General features: G+C 47.5%; 1 protein-coding gene across 1 annotated transcript in view; it reads left to right on the forward strand.

The window, feature by feature from the left end:
- The first annotated feature begins 60 nt into the window (after positions 1 to 60).
- Positions 61 to 10,265, forward strand: part of gpib (glucose-6-phosphate isomerase b) — a 10,207-nt gene continuing 2 nt past the window's right edge. The window contains exons 1-18 of the mRNA XM_030377857.1: positions 61 to 264; positions 628 to 718; positions 1,110 to 1,178; positions 2,706 to 2,825; positions 3,051 to 3,134; positions 3,672 to 3,818; positions 4,347 to 4,418; positions 4,598 to 4,642; positions 5,081 to 5,134; positions 5,686 to 5,746; positions 5,896 to 5,939; positions 6,075 to 6,227; positions 6,969 to 7,098; positions 7,589 to 7,665; positions 7,817 to 7,945; positions 8,333 to 8,408; positions 8,755 to 8,821; positions 9,554 to 10,265. The exon at positions 9,554 to 10,265 is cut by the window's right edge and continues 2 nt beyond it. Of these exons, the coding sequence (XP_030233717.1) occupies positions 146 to 264; positions 628 to 718; positions 1,110 to 1,178; positions 2,706 to 2,825; positions 3,051 to 3,134; positions 3,672 to 3,818; positions 4,347 to 4,418; positions 4,598 to 4,642; positions 5,081 to 5,134; positions 5,686 to 5,746; positions 5,896 to 5,939; positions 6,075 to 6,227; positions 6,969 to 7,098; positions 7,589 to 7,665; positions 7,817 to 7,945; positions 8,333 to 8,408; positions 8,755 to 8,821; positions 9,554 to 9,677 (1,662 nt within the window). The 5' untranslated portion in view covers positions 61 to 145 and the 3' untranslated portion in view covers positions 9,678 to 10,265. The remainder of the gene's footprint in view (positions 265 to 627; positions 719 to 1,109; positions 1,179 to 2,705; positions 2,826 to 3,050; positions 3,135 to 3,671; positions 3,819 to 4,346; positions 4,419 to 4,597; positions 4,643 to 5,080; positions 5,135 to 5,685; positions 5,747 to 5,895; positions 5,940 to 6,074; positions 6,228 to 6,968; positions 7,099 to 7,588; positions 7,666 to 7,816; positions 7,946 to 8,332; positions 8,409 to 8,754; positions 8,822 to 9,553) is intronic.

Below are 10,265 nucleotides of genomic sequence, written 5' to 3' on the forward strand. Positions count from 1 at the left end.
ATGTGGGCGGGACCTGCCTGCGGGTGTCAGAAAGGTCACCCTTCAAAAGGCTTCACCCTGGCCCGCTCCCTGCCACTCCAGCCAGGCTAGCAGAGCAGAACCACCGATCACCGACCAAGGCAAGACCCCCCCGCACACAAACAACATGGGCCTCACGCAAGATCCCAACTTCCAGAAGCTGCAGGAGTGGTTCACAGCCCACCACCTGAACCTCAACCTGAGGCACATGTTTGAGGCTGACAAGGAGAGATTCAACAAGTTCAGGTATCTGTTTGCCATCAATGGTGCTGTGTGTTTGTTTTGTTGATAATAATAGAAGGGTTTTCAATGCCAAACAAGAGATGCAATACAGCATGAGTATCAGTGTTTGATTACAGTTGATTTAAAAAGGTATTCTGGTGACAGCTATATGGAAAATGATGCTATCACTCATATCACTTCAGCGGGAGATTAAATAGAACAGCTGTTGTACTGTGTTTGTTTTTGATTTAACAACATAGGACTCTACATTATCGCACAGTTATTAATGGCATAGTTAATAGCACGGCTATTGCAGTTCTGGTTATTATTGTTGCCTTGTTTAATCGTTTGCATTATTATGTCTTCCTTGTGATCCGGTGATCACAGCACCACACTGAAGACTGAGGATGGAGACATTCTCCTGGATTACTCGAAGAACCTTATCACCGATGAGGTCAAGAAGATGTTGGTGGAGCTGGTGAGTCACGCTTCTCATCACGAATTCATTTTCTCTGAGGCTGACATGAGAAATACACATTTTGGAACAAGCACATGCACATGGATTTAAATCTGTGCATGCATAGGTGCGTTAGTGCATTCATGCAGGTGTGCGATGTTTGCGTGTGTGTGTGTGTGTGTGTGTTTGTGTGTGTGTGTGTGTGTGTGTGTGTGTGTGTGTGTGTGTGTGTGTGTGTGTGTGTGTGTGTGTGTGTGTGTGTGTGTGAGTGCGTGCGTGCGTGCGTGCGTGCGTGCGTGCGTGCGTGCGTGTGTGCGTGCGTGCGTGCGTGCTTGCGTGCGTGTGTGTGTGTGTACATACATTTATAATTTACCTCCAGGTACACCAACAGATTTTCTTGTTTTGTCTCCAGGCCAAGTCAAGAGGTGTGGAGGCTGCTAGAGAGAAGATGTTCGCTGGAGACAAGATAAACTTCACAGAGGTGCAGCATCGCACACCAAACTGTACAAACCTGTGGTTCTTCTTCCTAGAACCACAGTGTATGATCCCCAGAACACCATGTTACAGCCTTATTAACTAGGATATCAATCAGCAATTATGCCATTAAACCATTAAAGTTGGCAACTTCACCAGCACAACTAGTGCCTGATACAGGACTCTAAGTCCCCGTTCGTTGGTAGAGGTCAGAAGTTAAAGGTCAAAGTCAAAGTGAATGCTACAGGTCAAAACCAAACACAGGTCAACCAGAAACACTTTGTGTTCAGGTTAATATTAAGGTTAAGTTTGGGACGTTCACATTTCGGGAGAGTCTCAAATTGCTTCCAAGGGATTGAATTGAGAATTATGTGGACTGAGAACCCTGCTCCACACAGTGGGCGGTATCATCAGAGGCTGGTATGTTTTGAAGACCCTACGGGGGCCTTGGGGGGCGTCCGTGGAGTGAGATGAAGAGTAGTGAGGCGGAGACAGGCGTAACCTGCACGCTTCGTTTGGCTGCAGCCCAGACACGGTGCTGTGGGGGTCTGAAACACATGTCGGGGTTTATCAGGGCATGATGGTAGAACAGCCAACGGAGCGAGGCAGTCCTCCGGGTGCGAGACGGCGGGTACGTGCAGAGAGCATCAACGCTAGCGGGCTGGTAGACGGTAGCCACAGAAACAGGGTAGAAGACTGAGGTTTTCGTGATCCTTACCGGAGGATGGTGTGGGAGTTTGGTGGGGGGGATGGTGCAGAAGAAATAAATTATTCAACTGAAATTGATATATGCGTTTTGGGTGTCCGTGAGTTTATCCTCAATACTCTGTTTTAGTCGTGCTTTGTAGAAACCAATAAGGATGGCTGAGATCTAGAATGCTATGAGAGCTTAAATGGAGGACTGGAAGATCTCCTGGGTTTGAAATGGGATGAGGCCACCTTTGGGTTCTTTTTAACAAGTTTTACAATAATTCCTCTGTCCTTAGTTAGCGAAGGAATCTCTCTATTATCTTCTGGGTGGTGTTTCATCTTGTCTGTGTGTCTCTCTATTATCTTCTGGGTGGTGTTTCATCTTGTCTGTGTGTCTCATTATTATCTTCTGGGTGGTGTTTCATCTTGTCTGTGTCTCTCTATTATCTTCTGGGTGGTGTTTAATCTTGTCTGTGTCTCTCTATTATCTTCTGGGTGGTGTTTCATCTTGTCTGTGTCTCTCTATTATCTTCTGGGTGGTCTTTCATCTTGTCTGTGTGTCTCATTATTATCTTCTGGGTGGTGTTTCATCTTGTCTGTGTCTCTCTATTATCTTCTGGGTGGTGTTTAATCTTGTCTGTGTCTCTCTATTATCTTCTGGGTGGTGTTTCATCTTGTCTGTGTCTCTCTATTATCTTCTGGGTGGTGTTTCATCTTGTCTGTGTCTCTCTATTATCTTCTGGGTGGTGTTTCATCTTGTCTGTGTCTCTCTATTATCTTCTGGGTGGTGTTTCATCTTGTCTGCGTCTCTCTATTATCTTCTGGGTGGTGTTTGGGACACCAGGGCCGGGCGGTGCTCCACGTAGCTCTGAGGAACCGCTCCAACACCCCCATCGTGGTGGAGGGCAAGGACGTGATGCCGGACGTCAACGCCGTCCTGGAGAAGATGAAGGCCTTCTGCCACGTGAGTGGAAGTTCACCCAACCCCTCGCTCTCTGCATGTTCCACTCAGGCTCAGCACTCAACATCATGAAATCAAAAGGATTTATATATTTAGATCCTTGGCTGTATGGCCATTTGATCTCCCTGTAAAGTGCCATCAATGGTCTGAGCATCCACTTGCACTTGGATCTGAGCAAGGTGTCTGGATGGTCATTGTGTTCTTTGGATCTGTTCTCCTGGGGAGCAGAGAGTGCGCAGTGGTGAGTGGAAGGGCTACACTGGGAAAGCCATCACAGACGTGGTCAATGTGGGCATCGGAGGATCGGATCTGGTGAGTGCAGCATGAGTATGAGTGTGTTTTTGTTTCGGTTATGGATAATGCCAATGTTTTTTAGAGAAACAATTATACTTTCCACATATGACAGTGGGTGGTCCCTACCTTGTCCAACCCAATCTACTTCCCTAGTGTTCCCTGTGTCTCCTCCTCCAGTACCAAACACTCAATCTGAAAGCAATGCAACCATAGAAGTAGTAAGAAATCCTACTAGAAATCGAATGGTGGTCAGGAAGCTAGAGGGACAGGAGTCCCCTGTGTTATTTACTGAAGCTGGTTCCCGTTTTTCATCCCTTTTCCCATATCGGTACTTTTTCTGTTTGTATGCATAAGCATGTCCATTGCAGTCTCATCTAGTTTGCATTGACTCCTGATATTTCCTCCCGCAACTGCATTTTTTTCAAATAAAGATCTGTTTACCTGCTCTGACGAAATGCAGTGTAAGCACACTGATGTGTTTATCAGTGTGCTTACACAAACCCTTTCCACTACTGATCCACCTCCTCTATATTCTCTCCATTCCCGGACCTCAAGGGGCCCCTGATGGTGACGGAGGCCCTGAAGCCCTACTCCAAAGGCGGGCCCCGCGTCTGGTTCGTGTCCAACATTGACGGAACGCACATCGCCAAGACCCTGGCCCAGCTCAACGCGGAGACCACCCTGTTCATCATCGCGTCTAAGGTGCTTGGTTCGCGTCGTCAGTTCATGCATCACAGCGTTCGTGTTTTGTGTCTCATTTTGTGGCCTCAGCCGCAAATGGGAATCATTATCCAACCAAAACAAGCCACACAGGACCGTGCAATTAGCCGTTTAGTCAGGAATAACATCAGACCCCGAGGGGTTGTGCTGATGGATCAGACGCCGTGTCGTGCTTTTTAGAGGCTCACTAGCTGAGTGTTGCTAATGCTGACGTTGGAGTCTGTGCCATCGCTCAGCTGTTCCAGGCTTTCAGGCACAGCGGATAGCGCTGATTAGACCTGCCACAGCAGACCGTAATGATGGGGTGAATGCACGACATAATGATAAGTGGTAGCACAGGATATTGTTCTCACGCTGAACCCCGACTTGTTATCGATGCAATATTGTCCTCCGCTCAGAAAAGGATGGGGCAGCTGGCCAGTTGTTTCCCAGTGTGCTAAAAGTTATTGTGCGTCTCATCGTTATTGCCGTTGTGTTTCCCTGTATCGTCACATCTTCTCTGTTGAGCAGACCTTCACAACCCAGGAGACCATCACCAACGCTGAGTCTGCCAAGGAATGGTTCCTGGAGCACGCCAAAGATGTAGGTATCGCCCAAGGATATTGGAAGAATATTCTCCAACTATTCTACTGCTCTGCTGTACTACATTGTTAGAAACGGCGTGTAGTAAAGCCCTCTCTCTCTCTCTCTCTCTCTCTCTCTCTCTCTCTCTCTCTCTCTCTCTCTCTCTCCCCCACTCTCTCTCTCTCTCCCCCTCGCAGAAATCTGCGGTCGCAAAGCACTTTGTGGCACTTTCCACTAACGGCGTAAGTGCTATTGGGTCACACTGTACAATAACTAAGTGATGATTTGTCCAAAGTTCAACAATTATATAATTATTCTGAAATAACTCGCTCCTTCCTTACTCTTCATTACTCAACTCTCTCTCTCTCACATTGTATCTCTCCCCCTATCTATTTCTCTCTCTCTCTCTCTCTCTCTCTCTCGCTCTCTATCTCTCTCTCTCTCTCTATTTTCTCTCTCTCAAATTGTATCGCTCTTCTCTCTCTCTCTCTCTCTCTCTCTCTCTCTCTCCCTCTCCCTCTCCCTCTCCCACTCTCTCTCTCTCTCTCTCTCTCTCTCTCTCTCTCTCTCTCTCTCTCTCTCTCTCTCTCTCTTCTCTCTCTCTTTCATCAAATCTCTCCCCCCCCTCTCTTTCTTCCTCCATCTCTCTCTCCTACCTTTTCTCTTACCCACCCCACCAGCCCAAAGTGAAGGACTTCGGCATCGACACAGAGAACATGTTTGAGTTCTGGGATGTGAGTACCAGGGTGGCAGTCACCCCCCACCCCCCCCGCCTCCCCCACACCCCCTGTATCTCTCCCTCAGCCCTTCGGCTCCCAGTCCGGTCGCCTATAAATAGACAAGACGGTTGGGCCGCGAATGGGCTACGGGCCGCACGCGCTGACCCGCAGCTGCTGGGTAACCAGAAGCCAGTTGGGCGGGGGGAGCACCGACCCGTCTGTTATTATTGGTAACAACCTTCTCTCCTGCAGAGGTCACTGTAGGAGCGAAGTAGCATGAAAAGGTCAGGCGGCCACTAGCGGTTGCATCGTCGCTCCTGTGCCCTTTATGCCGTTGTAAAGGAAACTGCTGTGAGGGCACAGTTTGTACTTGACACTTAAATGTGTGTTAAATGGTACGGGGCTGGCAGCAGGGTGTTTGCGTCCCTACATATTGTGTTGAGTTTTGTTGTGCTTGTGTTGAGTTGTCAGCGTGCAAACAGGTAAAACATACTTTATGATTGCAAAGACTTTTGTAAGAGTCATTGGTTGAAGTTTTATTCTCACCGGGGAATTTCTTCTTCTAGTGGGTAGGAGGCCGCTTCTCTCTGTGGTCTGCGATCGGAATGTCTATCGCTCTGCACATTGGTGAGTTCTTGAGTAGTGAGGCTCGCTGAAGTCATAAAATCCTCTCAAAACATCAACAGAATCAATCACCCAATCCACCAAACCATGTCTCACACCTAATAAACGAACCAAGCGATACAAGCTTCACCATCCATCCATCTTCCCCGCAGGCTTCGACAACTTTGAAAAGCTTCTCTCAGGAGCCCACTGGATGGTGAGTGTGAATAAGTAGTAGCATGAGCCTGAAGTGTAAGACATGATCCCATGGCCTCCGCCTTTCAATGCGCCCCCTGTGATGAGATGTGATGATTCAGATTACAGAACCGCTTTCCCGCCTTCCCCGCCACAGGACAACCACTTCCGCACCGCTCCCTTGGACCAGAACGCTCCCGTTCTGCTGGCGCTGCTGGGCATCTGGTACATCAACTTCTTCCACGCCGAGACCCACGCCATACTGCCCTACGACCAGTACATGCACCGCTTCACCGCCTACTTCCAGCAGGTCTGTACCCCCACACACTGGGCCCTTCTTTCCGCGGGCTAGTGCCCCTCCATGACCTGCCGTCCCACAACACCGGCGGTGTGGATACTAAAACAAAATCCACTTGTTGACTTGAAGAAGAGGAGCAGTGTACGCCTGCATCATAGAGGAGGGAAGCTTGTGCATGTGTCTGAGAACTGGGAGCGCAGTGTGTAAACCTGTCAGAAGACGTGCTGACTCGTTATGGATCCAAGCTGTTTACTGTGTTTAGCGAGGACAGCTACCAAGCTACTTGTTTACAGCACAGAGCTTGTCATCACACATCAGAACTGGGAGAAAATAAGTAAAACATGAATTATGTATGTCTGTTTCTTCGTTTTTCGCTGTGAATGTGTGTAAAGCAGGTATTTGGACAGTGTAGGCGGGTTCAGTGGGTTTTTTTCGGGGTTTGGATCTCTGATGACCAGTGCTAATTGGAGTTTGGCGTAGAGATGCATGCTGGGATATGGTGTTCTCCAGATGTGTGCGGCAATCATGTGATTGTTATTATCCTTACATTTAACCCCCAATGTGTGCGTCCTTTAACCTGGACTTCGTAGTTCATGTGCTCTTATTGTGGCACCGCAGAATCCCCTTTCCCTTCATCAAAGTATTCACCATCCTGACCTCTGAGCTTCACCCTAGTGTGCTCTTGACCTGCGCTTAGCCAGGTCAGTAGACCCAGGAGCTGGGTCAGTGAGCATGAGTGTGTTGTGGCTGCAGGGGGACATGGAGTCCAACGGGAAGTACATCACCAACCAGGGCACCCGCGTCAACTACCACACTGGACCCATCGTCTGGGGAGAGCCTGGGACCAACGGACAGCACGCCTTCTACCAGCTCATCCACCAAGGTACCGAGGGTAGCATGGAGACAGACCGATGGACAGACAGGCTGACAGAGGGACGGGCAGACAGAAGGACCAACCCAATAGGCACAATTAATTCTGCCGCCGTGCCAGTTCTGAGAACTAAACTACCAAGTATCGGTCGATACTTCGCAACTATCAAAGATTCATGCCAAGTTCCTCAGGGTCAGAATATATTACAAGTATTGATCCTTTTCTGTATCTTAGAGGCAACCTAAATCATTCCATGTTTGAAAACATAAGCGTAAAGTCAATTGCGTTCCGGCGACGCAAAGGCCAGTATGAAGTATCTGAAAGAATCTCTGATACCTTTTCATTCTCGAATTGGTATTGCTGCGTTCCTGATGGGGAGACAAGGAAACATTGCTGATGTGTTTGTTGCATCATTTAATCCTTGCAAGTTTTGGCTGGCATGTTGCATACCTTGTAATTCTCCAGCGGCATTCACTTCTTTCTGTCTTTCTTTTTTACCCAGGAACTCGCATGGTCCCGGCTGATTTTCTGATCCCCTCCCAGTCTCAGCACCCTGTCAGAGATTGCCTGCACCACAAGGTACCATGATAACTATAGCTATTACTGTATATTACATCAGCGGTGATCTACACCTCCCCAAGTATACACTAAAATATAGTTCATGCTACAGAATATGCTCTACTGTGATTGTAGTGTCAGAGGTATAAGTCTATGCCCTATGGTGCAACAGATCTTGCTGGCAAACTTCCTGGCTCAGACGGAAGCCCTGATGAGGGGGAAGACCACAGAGGAGGCCAAGAAAGAACTGGAGGCCAGCGGTCTGAGCGGAGAGGCCCTGGACAAAATCCTGCCTCACAAAGTCAGTTCAGCAGACGCAAACTGTCCTCAATGAACACGTCCTTAATCAATGAACGGGATCACCTGGAAAGACTGAATCCTTGTAGTTAAAAATAACCTTGATATATTGTGCATTGCATGACTTTTTGTAGTAGACTTCTTGTAAAAACTGGTTAATCATGACATTGAGTAAATTATATTTGGGATATTCTTCACAATCCCTATGCGTAGCTCAATAATTAGCTCACGCTGACATTTACGTCGTTCACACAAACGCAGATCAGTAATAACGAATCGCTGCCCCCTAGTGGCCGTTCTAGGTATCAAAACTGCATCAAATTACTAAATAGGCTACAAATAAATTGCTCTGAGCTGACCACATTGCGTGGTGTTTCTCTGTCCAATGTAGGTGTTCCTAGGGAACAAACCGACCACCTCAATCGTCTTCAAGAAGCTTTCTCCTCACACGCTCGGGGCACTTATTGGTGAGAGCATTATTTCATTGGCTCAGCCACATATGATGATAGTACAAACTAAGAAGGCTATATTTAGAATGAAACACAGTCAGTGGTTAACAAATACAAAGTATCCCCTGACGCCTAATTAAACGTACACTACTCGCTGAAAAATCCCTTGGCAGGATTGTTGAGTACACAACTATGTTATAATATTAATACCCTGATTTATACTGTAAAACATTAGGGCTTTCCAGATATAGTAACAGCAATATAATTTAACTGAGCTATTCTGCTTTAGATAACGTGAATCGAATTGAACTGCTCTTCAGTCTGGATCGAACGTGGCCAACATTGTTCCTTGTTGTTTTCACAGCGATGTATGAACACAAGATCTTTGTCCAAGGTGTGATGTGGGAGATCAACAGCTTTGACCAGTGGGGGTGAGTGAAAGAAAATGATACTAAGTTGGAATCATTCTGTAAACAGAAACTCTTTATTCCTCATTAACTTAGTGAATTTGCATTTATATTCATGTATGCAGCATGTTTCCTACATTGAACAAAGGGAAACAAGGTATACCGGTATACCTTTTTTAACCCACCAACATAGCTGGTATGCAGCTGTACATAACAATATGAAGCAGCTAAAAATATCATCTTACTAACATTACATTATACTGTCATTGACTGATAAAAACTTTTCTTATGGAACATCTCCCAAAATATAACATTACATTCAGAAGAATGCTCTTGACTTTAACTTGTTCCATCACACGACCTCCACTGACCCGCCTAATTCCTGTGGTCTCTCTCTCTGTCTCTCTCTGTCTCTCTCTGTCTCTCTCTGTCTCTCTCTGTCTCTGTCTCTCTCTCTCTCTCTTTGTCTCTCTCTCTCTCTCTCTCTCTCTCTCTCTCTCTCTCTCTCTCTCTCTCTGTCTCTGTCTCTGTCTCTGTCTCTTTCTCTCGGCCTCTCTCGGTCTCTCTCTATCCATATCTCTGTCCACAACTTTCTCTCTCTCCCTCTCTCCATCTCTCCATCTCTCTCTGTCTGCCCTCTCTGTGTATTCCTCTCTCTCTCTCTGTCTATCTGTCTCTCTGTCTGCACTCTCTCTCATCTCTCTCTCTCCATCCGTCTCTGTCTCTCTCTCTCTCACCCTCCTCTCCACCAATCAGAGTGGAGCTGGGCAAACAGCTGTGCAAGAAGATCGAGCCCGAGCTGGGGGCGGCGGGTGAGGTGACCTCCCACGACTCCTCCACCAACGGACTCATCAACTTCCTCAAGAAGAATTTCGCCTGAATTCTCATCGCTCACCTCAACCCCCCACCCCCACAATCTCCCTCCCCAAGCCCCATCCTTCTCTGACTCCCAACTCGTTCACCTCCAACTCCCTTCCCTCCCCCACACCCCCAAACAGTACCATGCGACAGACGCACACACAAACAAGCACACAGACACACAAACATAAACACACACACAAAGGGTAATGGCAGCTGTGTGGTAGGATAGGCAGCTTGTCTCTCCCACACACAGTTTGTGTGTGTGTTTGTGTGTGTGTGTGTGTGTGTGTGTGTGTGTGTGTGTGTGTGTGTGTGTGTGTGTGTGTGTGTGTGTGTGTGTGTGTGTGTGTGTGTGTGTGTGTGTGTGTGTGTGTGTGTGTGTGTGTGTGTGCTGTCCTCTGCCATCGTGTCGTCTACCTGGTCGTCATTCGTGTTGTTGTCGTTGCCCGTGGTAACGGGAGACAATGGTTGTTGTGATCGGGCCCTTAGGAGCCTAGTGGATATATGAATCCTCTCCTTGCCTCCTAGGGGGCAGACTCATCCTCTCCTCATAACCCTTTTTTTTTAGACAAACAAATTTATTTGGGAATAAATATTGTAACACCAA

This window comes from Gadus morhua, chromosome 14, assembly GCF_902167405.1.
Source record: "Gadus morhua chromosome 14, gadMor3.0, whole genome shotgun sequence".
NCBI classification, from domain to species: Eukaryota; Metazoa; Chordata; class Actinopteri; order Gadiformes; family Gadidae; genus Gadus; species Gadus morhua.